The sequence below is a fragment of the Talaromyces proteolyticus genome, assembly GCF_021365285.1.
Source record: "Talaromyces proteolyticus strain PMI_201 chromosome Unknown BGW36scaffold_10, whole genome shotgun sequence".
NCBI classification, from domain to species: domain Eukaryota; kingdom Fungi; phylum Ascomycota; class Eurotiomycetes; order Eurotiales; family Trichocomaceae; genus Talaromyces; species Talaromyces proteolyticus.
The window spans coordinates 77158-93565 of NW_025764286.1; the positions used below are offsets into that span (position 1 = coordinate 77158).

General features: G+C 49.7%; 7 protein-coding genes across 7 annotated transcripts; 4 read left to right on the forward strand and 3 right to left on the reverse strand.

Annotated features, from left to right (window-relative positions):
- The first annotated feature begins 611 nt into the window (after positions 1 to 611).
- On the forward strand, positions 612 to 1507 carry BGW36DRAFT_384792 (putative 2-deoxyglucose-6-phosphate phosphatase). Its single transcript, XM_046216841.1, has one exon. The coding sequence runs from the start codon at positions 726 to 728 to the stop codon at positions 1356 to 1358; it is 633 nt and encodes a 210-aa protein (XP_046068476.1). The 5' UTR covers positions 612 to 725; the 3' UTR covers positions 1359 to 1507.
- A 24-nt stretch (positions 1508 to 1531) lies between these two features.
- BGW36DRAFT_384793 (putative HLH transcription factor) lies at positions 1532 to 4977 on the reverse strand. Its single transcript, XM_046216842.1, has one exon. The coding sequence runs from the start codon at positions 4777 to 4779 to the stop codon at positions 1780 to 1782; it is 3000 nt and encodes a 999-aa protein (XP_046068477.1). The 5' UTR covers positions 4780 to 4977; the 3' UTR covers positions 1532 to 1779.
- Positions 4978 to 5629: 652 nt separating this feature from the next.
- Positions 5630 to 7160, reverse strand: BGW36DRAFT_23003 (major facilitator superfamily domain-containing protein). Its single transcript, XM_046210000.1, has 2 exons — positions 6050 to 7160; positions 5630 to 6001 (listed from the first exon to the last, which is right to left on the reverse strand). The coding sequence occupies exons 1-2, from the start codon at positions 7052 to 7054 to the stop codon at positions 5765 to 5767; spliced, it is 1242 nt and encodes a 413-aa protein (XP_046068478.1). The 5' UTR covers positions 7055 to 7160; the 3' UTR covers positions 5630 to 5764.
- Positions 7161 to 7669: 509 nt separating this feature from the next.
- Positions 7670 to 10211, reverse strand: BGW36DRAFT_23026 (fungal-specific transcription factor domain-containing protein). The gene is made up of 3 exons (XM_046210001.1): positions 9940 to 10211; positions 8481 to 9886; positions 7670 to 8433 (listed from the first exon to the last, which is right to left on the reverse strand). The coding sequence occupies exons 1-3, from the start codon at positions 10155 to 10157 to the stop codon at positions 7997 to 7999; spliced, it is 2061 nt and encodes a 686-aa protein (XP_046068479.1). The 5' UTR covers positions 10158 to 10211; the 3' UTR covers positions 7670 to 7996.
- Positions 10212 to 11479: 1268 nt separating this feature from the next.
- On the forward strand, positions 11480 to 12908 carry BGW36DRAFT_302360 (uncharacterized protein; the record flags this gene model as incomplete). The annotated part of the gene is made up of 4 exons (XM_046211773.1): positions 11480 to 11899; positions 11954 to 12460; positions 12515 to 12530; positions 12583 to 12908. The coding sequence occupies 4 exons, from the start codon at positions 11480 to 11482 to the stop codon at positions 12906 to 12908; spliced, it is 1269 nt and encodes a 422-aa protein (XP_046068480.1).
- Positions 12909 to 13001: 93 nt separating this feature from the next.
- On the forward strand, positions 13002 to 14140 carry BGW36DRAFT_384802 (putative allergen). Its single transcript, XM_046216843.1, has 5 exons — positions 13002 to 13170; positions 13224 to 13336; positions 13436 to 13599; positions 13663 to 13809; positions 13861 to 14140. The coding sequence occupies exons 1-5, from the start codon at positions 13121 to 13123 to the stop codon at positions 13894 to 13896; spliced, it is 510 nt and encodes a 169-aa protein (XP_046068481.1). The 5' UTR covers positions 13002 to 13120; the 3' UTR covers positions 13897 to 14140.
- Positions 14141 to 16377, forward strand: BGW36DRAFT_384804 (uncharacterized protein). The gene is made up of 3 exons (XM_046216844.1): positions 14141 to 14301; positions 14369 to 14971; positions 15027 to 16377. The coding sequence occupies exons 1-3, from the start codon at positions 14245 to 14247 to the stop codon at positions 16218 to 16220; spliced, it is 1854 nt and encodes a 617-aa protein (XP_046068482.1). The 5' UTR covers positions 14141 to 14244; the 3' UTR covers positions 16221 to 16377.
- The last annotated feature ends 31 nt before the right edge of the window (positions 16378 to 16408 follow it).

The window sequence follows — 16408 nt, forward strand, 5'->3', positions numbered from 1 at the left end:
TTCCCTTTTCCCCTTCTAAAGTTCTACTTTTTCCCTGTGGCTTTGTAGCTACAGACGTGGCCACCAAGATTAGATATCTATGGTGTTATTTTATTTTCTCATGTTATTTTCCTTTTCTTTGTCGTCTCTTTTAATTTTATTAACCTAAGCCTTTGACAGGCACTACCTGGTTTTCTTTATTATTACTATATCCTTTGTTAGTGGGCAAAACGACCGTGATTAGTAGACTTGAAATAATAGCAGACCTTGGATGAATCGATAATTGGAGCAATAGTCAATTCTCCCCGTCAACCCCCAATAAAGATCCCGTGGAAAATACTGAATACCGAATGGTCATCTCTCACAATTGCAGAGCCTACATAACCTCCTTCGAGTAGATAGTACGCTCCGCGAGTGCAGACAATAAGTTATGGTTATACCTTTGCCTCCTGGGTAGCCAATGACCACACTATCCCCAATAAACTGCATCGGAGAAAAGGCCGAGTAAGCAGCAAATATCAGAACAGCATGCAAAAAATTTGCAAAAGCTACTCTTGTCTGCCGGTGAGTAACATCTGTTAAATCCTCCGGGAAATCTCGGCATCACGGCAGTGCTCGGGTACATATACTCACTCGCCTTACATGTAACTTTTTGGAATCGAAATAGGCTATATATTACCTCAGTTTCAGTGACATTTACCTAGCTAATGTTTAAATAATAACTGAACAACGTTAATAAACCCACCATGCCTATCCGAGCAATTGTTTTCGACCTCCTTACCGCTCTGCTAGATAGCTGGAGCCTCTGGACCACCGCAGCAGCCAACGACTCGGAGCAAGCACTCACATGGCGCAAACGGTACCTCGAGCTAACCTTTGGCTGTGGCGCATACCGGCCCTACGAGGACCTCGTCCGCATTGCAGCTGCCGATGTTGGCCTCTCCGAATCAGCGCCAGCCGCTTTGATCGCCAATTGGGATAAACTACAACCATGGCCAGAGGCAAAGGAGACTCTTGCCCAACTACGAGCACGCGGGTATCTGCTGGGTGTAGTATCGAATTGCTCGATTGAGCTGGGCCAGCGCGCAATTGCGCGGTGTGGTGAGACCGCCGCGACATTCGATGCGTTCGTTACTGCCGAGGAGGTGGGCTTTTATAAACCACATCCAAATACGTATCGTGATATTCTCGCGGCCCTTGGTGTGCGGCCGGATGAAGCTGTTTTCGTAGCTGGGAGCAATGGGGATGTTGTTGGTGCTGGAGCCGCGGGGATGTCGGTTGTTTGGCATAATCGAATTGGATTGCCAGCGTTGCCAGGGTCTTCGCCTCTTATAGAGGCGAATTCCTTGGATGCCGCCTTAAGCCAGTTTATAGCCTAGTCACCAATGAGGTTCATGCAAAATGACGGCTTATGATGTGTATTACTATGTTTAAATGTGACTGCACGTATGCGTGTACATAAGATCTGTACGGCGCAGCATGCGCCTGTGTTTGAGAAGTAAAATAATATAAACTGGACTTTTATACATATATGGATTCTAATAGAGTAAAAGTCACTGCTCTTCGAGATTATCAATACATGCTAGAGCCTACACTATTCTTAACATATTATACATCTGTGCCTCGGCATCAGTTCTTTCACAAGAGATAAAGTTACATATCAACTAGAACCTTGTTCCAGAAATGTATTGCAAACAAGTAGTTGCATTGTATCGTGAGTTATTACACAAGGAAACACTAATTATTATATTCCCCATATTATACATCCTATCATACCCTCATAAACCCTCTTTCCTATTTTTATAATGCAATAATTCGTTCGTCTATTCTCGTTGAGTCATCATTACCCCATCCACTAGTATCATTACCATCACCACATTCTCTTCGATTCTCCTCTTTCGCGCTCAAAGAATTCCTCTTGACGTGTTTTCGTTCCTCTTTGACAATCTTGCGCAACCCTGATTTTACGGATTTGCTCTGATTTGGAGGTAATAATTTGATACCGATGTTATTGCAAACAGAAATGCATTCTGCCTCCACCTTGTCGACCATCTTGGTTGTTAGGCCGTAGAAGGCTGGATTGTATGCGTTGCGGGCCCAGTACATCAAGTCGCCGGCGATGCGGCTGTATTGTGGGGTGGGTTCAGCGATGGCGTTCGAGTGGACACGTTTGTGGATGGATTTTGGAGAGGATGACGCTTCGTTTGGAAGTGAAGAAGGGGCAGATTTCGTTGTTAGGGTAGATACATCAGATGAGGTTTGGGATGAGGATGAGAGGATGTCGTCGTAGGTGGTGACCAGGTGGAGTAAATGGTATACGGCAACGAAGCCGACAAGAGTGAGTTCAATAGGATCGAGCGGGAGTTGATTCAGCCAAGAAATAGCTTTTCGAGTCGTTAGGTGAGATGGGAAGGACGTGTCGTTTGTAGTTCGTGCCTTGATAATAGCAGCGATCATTGCACAACGAACTGCAATGGCAATTTCATCGCGAGCGGAAGTGGGTATGGATGAATCGAGGAAGTTGGTGGCCTGAGAGTTTTTGTTCTTTTTAGAAGGCAGAGCTGCAAGAACGACTTGGATATCACGCAGTCGATTGGTTTCAAACAACACTGCTCTCACAGCCAAGGCCCGAGTATGTGCGACGCACAGACGAGGCGCGACTCTAGAGGCAAGATCAATCTGTGTTTTGAGGACTGCAGTGCCATCTGCACCGGCACTGAGGGACTGTAGTAATGCATTCTGTAATATATGGCTAGACCACCATGCTGCAATACTGTCCAGGGAAGTCTGCACCGCTGGGTCGTCGACCACTACATCCAGCAAAGCTTCATCCTCGTCGAGTCCTTCTTGCGTGGGCTGGCTCCAGGTGAGATTTACCGCTCGCTGAACGATAGTATCGAGGAGAACGTCGTTGCAATCATTCTCTAGGAGGGCAGCTAAATGCCGTGGTAGTGCCTCTGGATGATCCTTCGGTAGGGACCGATGCATTTCTCTTGCCAAGCCCCATTGATAAGTGGCTAAAGCTCGGCCTACAATATTGGCAATCCTCGAGACAAGTGAGCCACCATTGGCGACTCGCCAAAGCAGAATACGGCAATGGAGTGCCTTCAACATTATTCTTCCAGGACTGCGCGGTAATGTTCCAGAAGCAAAGATTGTAAGCACCAGACGCGACTTGCTGATTTCGGGATCTCCGCCAGCCAATTGAGCATCAATCGCAATGTCCCACGTCTTGATTCGCCCTTTCTCATCCTCTTCAGTGATACCCGTGATCCAAGAGTACAGCTTCCACCCAAGCACACAGCCGAGAGTATATTCAACCCATCTGCAGGTGACTGCGAACCATTCAAGAAAGAATGTGTGGCGCGGCACACCCACTCTTTGCATACTTGTTAGCCAAGCTTGTCTTCTGAATTCCGCCGGCGTCATCCTGACCCCAGCAGCAGAGATGACTTTTTGTTGGTCACGGTCAGATTGCGGACGGGAGTTGAATAGATACAGGAAGACAAAGAAGGCACTCCCGACCACCAGAACAACTGTTAGGTATAAACTCAATATAGCTCTAAAATGCCATGATCTCCACAGTCCCACGTCTGCACTCCAAACAAGGAATCTGCTTTGTGCATATTTGCAGTATGGCAGCAAAATCTCATTAAAGAGACTAATTGGAACTGCCATCAGCCCTCTTTCACTCGACTCGCTCTCTTTTTCTGTGGGCAAGTTCTGAACGATCATCAAGCTTGCCATGGTACCCAAAAGAAATTTGCTTGAAGTAGTCATACCTCTGCGTGCGTTCTCATTAGGTTGTGAAGGTTTCGGTTTATCCTTGATGTATGACTCGGCAAAGATGCCTTGAGTCGGCGCATTGGATCGCATCTGTTTGATGTAATCCGGGACTTTTATCATCCCTTCTATGGGACCCGCAGACTCTGACTGTTTGCGGGATGTTGTTGAGTCCTCAACATGTGAAAACACACTGGGAGGAGAGCCATAACTGTCAATTGTTCCCGAATAACTATCCGGTGATGAAGCGGACCCGACAGATGCTGAGGTTGTTTGGTCCATAGCCATGGCATTTTCAAGTTGTCGAAGTTTTGTTTTCAAAGATTTATTCTCCTCTTCCAGCCGTCGATTGCGTAGTTCTAGATGGCGGATATATTCAGTCGCCTTGGATAGAATGGATGCTTTATTAAGCTTGTTGCCGATGGTGACGTCGTCATCAGCAGTCAGAGAATCGCCGTTTCCTTGCTTTGATAGGGCGCGTAGGCTGGGAATGCTATCTCTGAGTTCTGATATTTTTTCGTTGAGGTTGGCTCGGTACCGCTTTTCGATGACATTGTGTGAGCGTTTCTTTGATGGCTGCGCTTTGGACTCGGGGGGCGAGTCGTCATCTACACGACTGAGCCCATCGTCTTCACTTGACGTCTTGCGTTTCCGATTTGACAGGCTGCTTACTGACGACCCTTTCGTACTTGGACTTGTGCGCGGAACTCTGTCACCATGCGGGATAGCAATGTCCAGGTTCGCCTTTACATTTTGTCTTAGGCCAGATACAAAATCCACAGCATCGATGTCCGGCAGCGGCATTAGATTTGAGCTGGGGCTATTCTCTAACGGCGTCAGGCCGATATTCGATGTTGTGTTTGAGATTGACTCTTCCCAGTCCCACTGCATCCATTGAGACCAGTCCTGTTCCTGGCCATCGCCAGAGTCGCCTGACAGGGCATTCAGGTCCATGGAAGCCTCTGTCGGAGACGAGTGCGGAGCCAAGCCGACATTGACCAAGGGGCTTTGAGTCATGCGAGAGTGCGGCGACTGATGGTTGCAGAGTAAGGTGATTGAATGACGTATCCAAATTCCGGGCAGTTCATGGATCTTTGTCTAGCAGTGGTACCTATTCTTTGCGCCGGCCAACGTTTTGGCCGGTAGGAACGTTTTGGCCGGGAGGATATATCAAAATTCAAGTCGTTGATACTTATCCCTCTCATTCAACAAGAGTATCGTCAGAATAGCAAACTCTTGTTCACGACTTGACCATTGAAGGTGGAGACAACCAATCATGCTGGAAAACGACTGCCTGGCACGGGTTTGCAGCCAAGACTGCCTGTGATTTGCCCATTCCCGGTCGTATGATCGCGGGTCGCGGCTGATCCGACGCTAATAGATTTGTGTTTTGGTATTACCACACATCACCGCATAAATAAAAAACAGCTTACTATTTATAGCAAAGCTAATACTGTACGATACGGAACCAAGAGACATATGAAAATAGCATCATGTGCCGTCTTAATACATTGTAACTGGAAAATAAAATACTCTTCATCGGCCGAGTTTTCTCCGCATCACCAACTAGTCAAGCACTACAATGGCTTCCCTTCCCCCAAATAATCCAAACTAACCGATTACCGATTGATGCGCGATGGCTCCGAGACAACATCTTCAAGCTGGGCAGGCGTACGGCGCGCAGAGGAGCACGTACATATGTAATATTGCTGCGTTCAGGGAGCTGGAGTTGAAGTTGATATCAGGATGACGCTGCAGCGATGGAGGGGTAGCATGCAGGCATGCGGATAGTGAGGTAAGTACTCCGGCGACGAGTGAGGGCAGGAGAAGCCGATATATCATGGATTTTAGGGCTGGGAATGGTACGGCTTCGAAGACGGTAGTTCTAGTTGCGCACGAAGTGTGTAAATATCAAAGCGTGCAATGAGAATAAATATTCGGTATCGGATTATTGTATTCTAGCATTCATCCATATATCATACATCTATCCCCTATAATGATCTCATAGATCAGAGTTGAAAGACGGATACCCAATCTCATCCCTCCACTTCGCGCCCCAGAAATACAATGGAATCAACGGGATGAAGAAGACGACGATCAGAAAAGCCAACACAATCCACGCATCCTGCACACCAATCACCGCCGAGAACGGGAGAGCGTAGAAACTCATTGCAAAGCTGAGGATTTGCCTTGAGAAATTAATAATTGAGCCGAGTTCGGGAGACTGCGGTTTATAGCACTACTTCAATTAACTTCCATCCCCCCTTTTTGTTTGGTGTTGGCTTACCTCCGATGTATATGTATAAACGACCGTTGTTGCGATTTGCAGGCCGAAACTAGCTAACGCAATCCCCATTGCGGTGCCCATGTAATGGGTATTGTTTGCCAGACACACCCCCTCGACGATAATCCCAAGCGGGGTTATGAAAAATGATGGGATGATGGCCAAAAGCCGGTCCTCGGGCCTTCGTCTCCCGCGCGTAATAGCTCGCCGTTCGCTAATCCAGTCCGAGAATCCCCCTGATATCAACTCACCTAGAAGACTACCGACGGTGATGGGTATGCCTAGCAGCAGGCCGGTTTCCGTGGGACCGAATTGATAGTTCATAGCGAATAAGCTTGCGCTGGAAATGATGAATAGGACGCTGCCGTAGCTAAACGCCACAGCATAGTATAAGGTTGGAAGGAGGACGCTGGGGTATATCAACATCTGGAACGGGCGGACAAAGTCGATGAGATGTAGTTTTCTTGCTGAATTAGCACGCCCTTGTAATGTCATGTTTTGCATCCACGTCCGCTGCGGTTGGCCTGGCGAACGGAGGTATAGTGTCTCCGGAACAGTCAGGACAAAAGCGAGCCAGGCGATTGCGGTGATAATCGCGGGGATATAGAAACACCATTCCCAGGATAAGTTTACCGCGATGTAACCCCCAATGATAGGTGCAATGTGGCCGCCAGTGATGAAAATAACGGTGTAGATACCCATATACAAACCCCTTTCATGCGTAAAGAAAAGGTCCGACACGATAGCATTCCCCAGTCCGGCTGGAACGCCGCCGAAGAAACCGTTCAGACAGCGATATGCAAGTAAAGGGCCGTAAGATGTGGCTTGGCCGGAGGCTACTGACATGAGCAAACCGACGAGCACGGTGATGATGTATACGGGTCGTCGGCCATAGACATTTGATATTGGATTCCAGAAGATCGATGACAATCCGGCTGCAAGAAGAAACATGCTAGTCACATACACCGTTTGATCCATTTCATACTCCAAATACACGGACAGCGGCATAAACGCCGGAGTCTACAATCCGGTTCAATTTTTAGTACATACTTTGTATCTTCGGTGATGGAGATGTAAAGGACAACGTACAATTAGAGCAGCACTCAATAGGGATAAAAACGACAGCAGAGAAACCTCAGCCAATACCATATATTTCAGCCACGGCTTCCAGTTCAGCGGATCCAATGGATCCTGTGAGGGCTGGGGTGAGAGTAAGAGCCCATGCGGATCTCGGTACGGCGCGGCATTGTCACCAACACGCACCGATTCTGTAGAAGAGTCTTTCTCGGATACCATTGCCAGAGCTGTCAATCACCTGAAAAACAGGACAGACTGAGGAGAATAAATAGTAATGCGATCGCAGACCCCGTGCAGTGAGGCTCGGTGATAATATTAATGCTATCAAATGGCCCTGCGAATCGGAATGCTTGGCGGACAACGCGTTGGCCAGGACCCTGCCCAACTACAGCCTGGCATGCATTAGTCGCTGCAGGGAGCCGCTCATTCCATAGAACATGCGCAGATCACTAGCGGTGGTAGTAAGGGAACACTGAAGAGTCCTGACGAGTGTCGAAAAACGAGTTATGGAGCTCAGCTATCAGCGACACTGACATCCGGTTTAGCTTCGGAGAGCCGCGTCAGCACTCCACCAGAGTTACCGCATTGACAGACAGCCAAAACTCAAAAGCAAGATGCAGCTACTTTCAGTGCAGATCGTTATCAGTGCACGCGTGCTCTTCGGTGAAAGAAAAGACAGCGCAAGTTACACAAGTAACAAATGCCTTGGTTGTTCTTGACACGCCAAGCCACTCGTCTAGCACAGACTGCATAAGTCAGAAGGTCTGCATATTCGACTATTTGAAATTCTTTGTTAGTAAACTACAAAGCAGAAGAATACCGTTACACTATTCTGTGCAATGGAAACTGTGCTACCCATCATAGGCGGCTACCCTACGTACGGTCACCGGGTGCTCCCCATGTCCACATCCCTGAACCCATGGACGAATAGAACTGTAGATGAGAGCCCAATGCCATAGTCAAGTCCTCCGTGCTGTCCCATAGCTGCATAAACTCCCTGGGCGCAGAGTTGTCGAAACCTACTTGGCTGCCCATAACCTCGGCCGCCGAGACTGATGGGTGCTGTATTGGGTGGCCGTTGGACACAGCCGGGTTCCTGTTCGCGGGCTTTCGATCTTGCGCTGGCAACGCCTTTTCAACGAGGTCCAGAAGCTGACGCAAGAAAATATGAGCTCGTTGAGCGGTAGTGTGGTTCGCACTCATTTGACCAATCATTCGCATCCCTTCTTCCAAATGCGCCAGCGCCTCTTTGTCGTTGCGATACTCGGGATGGACAACGTGGGACGCAATGATCAAGATTGCATTGAATACTATCCAAATTAGCATTCTACACCAAATAACCCCTACGGCCACTTACAGTAGTATAGGTTCCACCAGCTGGGGCCGACAGCCTTCTTTGTCCTGTCGTGCCGGTGGCCCACTAATCGGATAGTTTCCTCTGCCGTCCGGACACAGATTTGCCTGCTGTTCTGCATCATGTTGGCGCGGAGCCCATCTGCCGGGCGCGTGACCCGTTCACCCCGAGAAAGGAGACTGAGTGATGTAACCAACGTGTGTCGGTGAACTAAGATGCGGACCATGTTGGCTCGCATGGCTAAGATCAAGCCTTCGTTATCTTCTATGCTTTCTTGTTCATAAATCTTGAACGCAGATGGAACCTGGGCGAACCAAGCTTCGAAGGACTCGTCCAGTTCGACGATCTTCTCCAGTGGCGGGTCGACAAGCGCGGCCGCTGTTTCCATAATCCTAAACAGCTTCGCATTGTGGATCGAAAAGCCTACCGCTGAGACAGTGGGTGTGGCCGGGTACAACAGCCGGGAGTGTTGAATGCATTCGTCATCCAGATCTTCGGGTAGTGGAGTAGAAAAGGTGCTGGATGCCGTAGCTGCTGGGCGACCGTAAATGGTGCACAACAGCTGGTCGGTAGTATAGCAAGCATACCATAAACGTTTCCGTACTTCCTTCGTAATGCAGTCGACATGGTCTGGTGGAGGGAGATGCAGCTCCAATGCGTGGGCGATTCTTATAGCCAAGCCGAGAACAGTCCAGCATTCGTCTGGAAAGTTGGAGCTTTGCAGGTAACGCGCACCTAGCAACAATACTTGGACTTTCTCGAGGGACCAATCGTAAAACAAAGACGGGCCCAGCAGCGCCATCGCACGATCGTAGAGTCTCCGCGTCTGCACAGTCGACGTTTCGACGCCAGTCCGCCTATGCGCCGTTGCTATCGCACATATCATATTGATGATGGCCAATGTCGCGGTATGTTCATGTCTGCGGGCACGTTCCGAGGCGAATGCGAGTTCGAATCGAGCGAAAATCGAAGGCACATGGAACACCGGGGTTATCACATAGTGAAAGTCAAAGTATCGCTGAATGAGCTCTCGCGCATCGATGGGGAGGTCATAAAGTTTGGTATCGGGCATTTCTCTGGACGGATCGCGGGGTGAGGGGAAGAGTTGGTTGGACGACTGCACTCTATCAGGGGCACCTGGATTCATCGCATTAAGGATTAATTGCGTGAAATTAATGGCGCCATGACCGGCCAGAAACAGCGACGGGTTCGCGGCGGTGATGACGGCGGAGCCTTGGACTCGAGGAGACGGTTGGTAGGGCAATGACACCGACGGCGACGGAGCTTGAGCGTGCGGTGCAGGCAAGATTCTCGCTGTCTCTGCGGCGGGTCGATAGGCGGTTTCTCTCTGTAGTTCCATCAACTGCGTCTCGTATTGTTTGACCTTGTATTCGAGGGAGCGGATGTAGCTGCAGCGCGTTAGTCAAAACGTCACGTCCGGAGACGACAGGAACCAACTGACTCGTATGCGCCGGTCGTCAGTCCTGAGGGAGACGACTCTGGCGGGTTCTTGGGCACGATGTGGTCGCATTTTGTCTTGCGCAGGCGGCAGCTGGCGCAGGCGATGGGCACGCGGCGGCGTCGCTTGGTCACTTTCTGAGCATCTTCGGCAGTTTCGACGGGGGTAGTCGGCTGCTTCACCGGCGAAGATGCTCGATGGTTCTCATTCTGGGCCTCCATGAACTTGGCGGCGCTGGCTGTGATCAGTCAGTTGGAATTCCATGCCGGGTAGACTTGAGAAGCATTCATTACCTGAGAAAGAGCAGAGGGCATGCGCGGAGAAAGGCAGGAGCGAGCCGCCAAGTGCCGCCCGCTCACTATTGCTCCTTGCTCTTCGTAAATACTCAACGATGCAGCCAATAATATGACTCTGCAGCGTCAACGACAATTAACTTTATCTAGCATGGACTAATCTTACATGTTTCACTTCAAAACAAGAACAGTAACCATTCTGGAACAGAGCGTTTTGCTGTTGCCTAGAATCCCCCCATGCGCGCAGAACACTACGCAGAACTAAGCAGGAACTAAGCATTACTTAGCGGGGAGCGATCGCTGGTGCTAGAGCGCCTAGCCGCTTGGGGCATAGCGCATCCTCGATTAGGTCCCCGCTGGTCTCCTCTCGGCCACTCTTCCTATATCACGATTACTATTGCTATTGCTATTGCTATTGCTATTACTATTACTACTATTAGCCTCTCTCGAACCATTATTTCACCGGCAACACCAATCGCTGTGATTATTTGATCCTCCCACGTCGATTGATGAGAGCTCATTGGCGTCATCTGCACTTCCATCCCATTCCATTCCAATGCTAATCCGCCGAGACGGGTCGCGGCTCGCAGCTCGCACAGGAACAATGGAAGCGGGAGTGGAACTGATTGGGTACCTAGCCTGCCCTAGCTTACCCGGTGCAAGCTTTGCATCCAGATCTAAAATAGAATCTTCAGACTGCGAAGACCTGCCGGCTACGGCTAGTGCCATGTTTCACCCTGGTCGACCGTCGGATATGGCCCGCCTGGCCTACTATTCGCGATTCCTTCGCTCTTTCAGCTGGAACAAGATACGTTGGTTCTTGACTGCAATTCGATCCTAATGTGTGCGTGTGTTTCGAATGCTAATATGTGTGGTTACATTTGGCCATAGCCTCTTGGAGACCTCTTGGAGAAGCCCAACGGTATGTGGGAAATAAATGGATCGACCTGTCCAAAGTTACTCGGGGAGTTAAAACACTCCTCTGTCATGCAACTTTCCCTTTTACGCACGCCGCCATGCTCCTTCAAACTCTCGTTGGCACTAAGAATATTTTCTCCCCGGAGACCACCTGGGGAGATAATGTTCAACACGCGGGCGGCATGTTGCACGAAAGGCGAGTGCGGCGGCGAGTCTTTGCCAAATATGTAGACAAATACATATGTACCACCGCATATCACAAGACTAATTGAGTGATACCCCCTATCTCTCATTGCATGTACAACCACGATTCTCACCAAACTGGCTCTGCTATGTCCTCGGCGAAGTCCTCGCTTCGGATAGCCGTCATCGGCGGAGGCATATCAGGCCTATTCGCCGCGCTTTCGCTCCACTACCACTGCGGAAGCCAAGTGAGCATAGATATATACGAACAAGCATCCCAATACAAAGAGATCGGCGCAGGCGTCGGCATTGGCGTGAATGCCGTCAAACTGTTGGACAAGATCGGCCTTGGGGAGAGAGTTGCTGCCATCTCCGGCGATCGTAACGGCGTGTGGATTTCCTTTCGTCGGTTCGACGACAATGCTGAGATCATCACTGTCCCTGCTGTCGAGGGCAAGGTTCGGCAGTGCTCGGTGCATCGCGCCGAGTTCCTGGATATTCTGCTCGCGGCGATCAAAGAACGAGGTGCTGCTAGGCTGTGGACGAACAAGCAATGCCGCTCCATCTCAGTACGCTCTTTCTCTCTCACTTGCTTTCAGTCTATACTTATTGCATACCAACAGAATAACGGCAGCGACGTAACAGTCCACTTTGTCGACAACACCAGTTCCACCGCAGACCTAGTCATAGGCTGCGACGGGATCCATTCCGTCATCCGCTCACAATACATCGTCGACAAGCCGCAGTACAGCGGCCGCATTGCGTACCGCGGCCTGGTACCGATTGAGCGGCTAAAACCCTGGTGGCCGTTCCCTTCATACTCTGCTAGTTGGCTAGGCATCGACAAGCATTTTCTCGCCTACCCCATCAGCAAAAACGACACTTTGAATATCGTAGCCTTTGTCACGGAAGATGAAAGTCCGCTGGATGGCCTGCAAGAGAGCTGGACGGCTACTGCGACACGGGGAGAGCTGGCGAGCAAATTCGCTGATTTTAGCCCGACTGTGCGAGGAATTATTGAGAAAATGCCCCAGTTGCCGACGAAATGGCTGTTGAATGATCGGGAACAAATTCATCAGTGGGTATTTGAGGGTGGAAGGGTCGTGCTTATGGGGGATGCAGCTCATGCGGTGAGATTTTCTTGGATGTCGATGTACACGTGGAATTTGCTGACATTGGAATAGATGCTACCTCATCAAGGTACGACAATCAATGGTTTGTAGATGTACTGTTGATGTTAAGTTTGATCTAGGTACCGGTGCCGGCCAATCAATCGAAGATGGCTACGTGCTCAGCCGCGCTATTCAGGACTACCTGCAACGACAGCCCAGACGCACCCTCGAAGCATACACCCAATTGTATCAACAGGTCCGACTGCCGCGTGTGCAAAGGGCACAAGAAACGTCCCGTCAGGCTGGCCATGTGTACGAGATGCAGACCAGCGAGATGGTCGGGCTCAGCTACGATGACTGTTTACCCATTGTGTGCGAGCAGCTGAAGGATCGCATGAAGTGGGTGTGGAATGAGAACCTAGATGAAGCGTATGAAAGGGCGAGAAGCGTTGGTATAGACAATTAATATATTATAATATTGTATGATATGTATGGCTGCCATTAATAATCAATCTTATCGTCGGCAATTCCCCGCACCCCGCCTTGCATCAGTCTTCATCCCGCTGATGCAATAGTAACTAACCTCTATCCACATTTTGAACTCTACATCACCGACTCTTCTCCTGCAAACACCAATTGATCCATTACCAACCGACTCATCAAATCAATATAGACAAAATGCCTGTCCTCAAACCCGGCGATAGCTTCCCTCCCGACGTCGTCTTCTCGTAGGGCCTGACCATCCACACCATTATACCATCACCAACTAACTACTTCCTAGCCACATTCCTTACACCGAGGAGAAAGGCGAGATTACCGCATGCGGAATCCCAGTTTCCTATAACGCCTCCAAAGAGTGGGCAGACAAGAAAGTCGTTCTATTCTCTGTTCCAGGTACGCCTACAACCCCACGTCAACTGTGGGGGCCATTACCCTTTTTTTTGTTTCTTTTCTTTTCTTTTCTTTGCTCACGCTAATGACGTCCCTACCAAGGCGCTTTCACGCCTACTTGTTCCGTGAGCCATTTGCCGGGTTACATCCAGAATCTGCCGCAATTCAAGGCCAAGGGGGTGGACATCGTAGCCGTGGTGGCGTTCAACGATGCTTTTGTGATGAGTGCCTGGGGCAAGGCGAACAGGGTCAATGACGATTCCATTGTAAGTGCCGATCAGATTCATCTGATGTGAAAGGTATTTGAAAGGCTGTATTGATGCATATAGCTCTTCCTGTCGGACCCCGACGCCAAGTTCTCCAAGACTATCGACTGGGCCGACGACGCGTCGGGCCGTACCAAGCGTTATGCTCTCGTGATCGACCACGGAAAGGTCACGTACGCTGATATTGAGACTGAGAGGGGCTCGCTCCAGGTGAGTTGACAACTAATCATGCTGGCGTTTTGCTAACCAAGGTTGACTCAGAAATCCGGCGCGGATACGGTTCTCGCTTCTTTGTAATCATGATACATCCCACTGTAAGAGGATGGCGCTTGCCAGGAGCGTTATAGATAGAATAGAGTCATATATCATAACTTGACACTGGAAGACAATGAAGGAACTGATTGATTATATGATACTAGAGAAATCATGTCTAGGTACATTAGGCGTGCATATATAGCTGTATACGGCAACCGCTGGTCCGTGCACAAGCAGCAAGCTGTCCCTTCCGCAGTACGCAACTTAAGTTACATAGTACATACTCTGCCTGCTGCTTCTCAGACCTATTGATACTGCATGACTTTATGTAGTCCAACCATCCGCTCAGAATCATCGATATTATATTTCCCCAATTAATCGCCCGTCAAAATGGCAGACGACGAGGAAAAGGCCAAGGCTGAGAAGCTCGCCGCCGCCCGAAAGCGAGTGAGTATCGTCCGCCTGTCTGAGCTGCATACTTGCATTGTATACTAACAATCGACGCTACAAACAGGTTGCGCAAATGCAGAAGCAAAAGGGGAAAAAGGCAGGCAAGAAATCCGCTGCTGCAGAAACAAGCAAGGATGACTCTGCGGCGAAACCAGACAGCAATGATGCCGACGCAGAACAAGCCGAGCCAGAGAAGATCGATACAGAAAAGGGAGATGGAGATGAATCACCCACTGAACCGATGCCGGATGCGCCAACTTCTCCGGCACCAGACGCCAGCCCTGCTGGTGGCGAGGTTCGAGAGCTACCGACTCGGGGCGCACATGCTCGACAGCCCTCGTTGTCTATGCAGTCGAAAAACCGGTCTTCTTCGTTCAGATCGTCGATTTCGTCGGCTATTCCGCAGGTTCCTAGTGTGAAGTCGCCTCCCCTGCCACCGTTAGCTCCAGATGAGCAAGTCCATGAAGTGTTCCGGAAACAAGCTGCGAGAGTTGAGGAGCTCGAAAAGGAGAATAAACGACTGGAGAAAGACCTCGAACATGCGAATACACGGAAACAAAAGTCCGAGGACGAGCTAGAAGAGCTTCGCGAATCGAGCGTCGAGGTGGTTGAGCTGAAAGATCGCTTGGATAGGGCAGAGAAACAGGCCGCTGAGCTAGAGTCATTGGTAGGTTAATTCGTTCTATTGGGGTGGAATCTGCTTTAACAGAATTTATCTCTAGAAAGCTGAAATTGCGTCCCTGCAACGACAGAACTCCTTACTCCAATCCAAAACACACCGAGCTAATGCAGCTGTGGCTGGAAGTTCAGACTCTCCACCGTCAGAGTTCTTGCAGGAACTGGAGTCGAAATCATCAACCATCGAGGCCATGGAAATTGAGATATCTAATCTACGCGCTAAGTTATCATCAGAATCGACGTCAAGCACCAGTTATCAAAGCCAGATAACTGCTTTAGAAGAGAAACTCTCCCAGAGTGAAGGCGCTCTCGAGAAGACAAAGCGAGAGCTTTCAGATGTCAAACAATCATTAACCCGAGCGTCTGAGAAGGCGGTGAAAGAAGGCGTTGACAAAACGAGCACGGAGACATTAATCAAGAGTCTGCGAAGAGAGATTGAGGAGCTCCAAGAAGCCAAATCTACCACAGAGAAAAGGGCAGAAACACTAGACAAGAAGCTACAAGCGCTCGGGAATCTACACAAGGAGTCTGAAGCTCGACACCAAACTAGACTGAAAGACCACGAGAAACTTGAAAAGGAAGTGGCTCTTTTCAAGAAGAAACTCACAACCGTTGAAAACGAGAATCTTCGGTTAAAGGAAGAAAAGGAGCGCAGCAAGAAGCGAGAAGCTGGAGGCGAAGGAAACGAAGGCTTGGATGAGCTTGAAGATGAAGAACGCGATCGATTGGAACGCAGAGTGCGTGAACTCGAAGGCGAGAACTTTGATCTACGACGGGGAGTATGGAAAGAACGACGAAAGGAGCTTGGAGGCGAAGAAGGAGACGAGGAAACGGAGCCATCAACGAGCCCAGGAAACACCTTTGATGAGGTGGATCTGATAGGAGGTACTCCAAACCATTCACGGCGCCGCAGCCGGTCACAGCAGCAGCATTCATCATTTACAACAGTTCTCTCTAGCGGTTTCGCTGCTTTCACAAGCCATAACAACAATGCCCACAACCATCCGCCAGCAGTCCGAGGCAGTCTGGAGCTGCTCGCAGAAGAAGACAATGACGAGTTTGACGAGAATGCATTTGCCCTAGCACAGGCCGAGGAAGAAGCGCGCAAACGAGTGGAATGGGCGCGCGAAGTCAAACAGAAACTCAAAGGTTGGAAAGGCTGGAGGCTGGATCTAGTCGACAGTCGAGCTGGAGCAGAGGGGGCCGGCGTCGCACTGGGCGAGATATTCGAGGTGTAGCTACAGTTCTTGGATGCAGTAGTTGATAGCATACGAATGATGACAGTGTATTAGTATTTATAATTTATTCGTGATCGCATTATGACAGTTCAAACGAGAATTCTTTGAGAGCCAGCCTTATCGGACGGGCTAGCGGCTGGCGGAATCGGGATAGCTGGCCTCTCCGCACTTGCTTGTCCATCAACTCA

Bases quoted from the DNA above. Each gene is read 5' to 3' on its own strand.
- BGW36DRAFT_384793 (XM_046216842.1), bottom strand. From the start codon at position 4,779: ATGACTCAAAGCCCCTTGGTCAATGTCGGCTTGGCTCCGCACTCGTCT.
- BGW36DRAFT_384802 (XM_046216843.1), top strand. From the start codon at position 13,121: ATGCCTGTCCTCAAACCCGGCGATAGCTTCCCTCCCGACGTCGTCTTC. The intron at 13,171-13,223 runs GTAGGGCCTGAC...ACTACTTCCTAG, and splicing joins CCTCCCGACGTCGTCTTCTC to CCACATTCCTTACACCGAGG. The intron at 13,600-13,662 runs GTAAGTGCCGAT...TGATGCATATAG, and splicing joins GGGTCAATGACGATTCCATT to CTCTTCCTGTCGGACCCCGA.
- BGW36DRAFT_23003 (XM_046210000.1), bottom strand. From the start codon at position 7,054: ATGCCGCTGTCCGTGTATTTGGAGTATGAAATGGATCAAACGGTGTAT. The intron at 6,002-6,049 runs GTAAGCCAACAC...TAATTGAAGTAG, and splicing joins TTTATACATATACATCGGAG to TGCTATAAACCGCAGTCTCC.
- BGW36DRAFT_384792 (XM_046216841.1), top strand. From the start codon at position 726: ATGCCTATCCGAGCAATTGTTTTCGACCTCCTTACCGCTCTGCTAGAT.
- BGW36DRAFT_384804 (XM_046216844.1), top strand. From the start codon at position 14,245: ATGGCAGACGACGAGGAAAAGGCCAAGGCTGAGAAGCTCGCCGCCGCC. The intron at 14,302-14,368 runs GTGAGTATCGTC...CGCTACAAACAG, and splicing joins TCGCCGCCGCCCGAAAGCGA to GTTGCGCAAATGCAGAAGCA. The intron at 14,972-15,026 runs GTAGGTTAATTC...ATTTATCTCTAG, and splicing joins CCGCTGAGCTAGAGTCATTG to AAAGCTGAAATTGCGTCCCT.
- BGW36DRAFT_23026 (XM_046210001.1), bottom strand. From the start codon at position 10,157: ATGGAGGCCCAGAATGAGAACCATCGAGCATCTTCGCCGGTGAAGCAG. The intron at 9,887-9,939 runs GTCAGTTGGTTC...AACGCGCTGCAG, and splicing joins CTGACGACCGGCGCATACGA to CTACATCCGCTCCCTCGAAT. The intron at 8,434-8,480 runs GTAAGTGGCCGT...TAATTTGGATAG, and splicing joins CTGGTGGAACCTATACTACT to TATTCAATGCAATCTTGATC.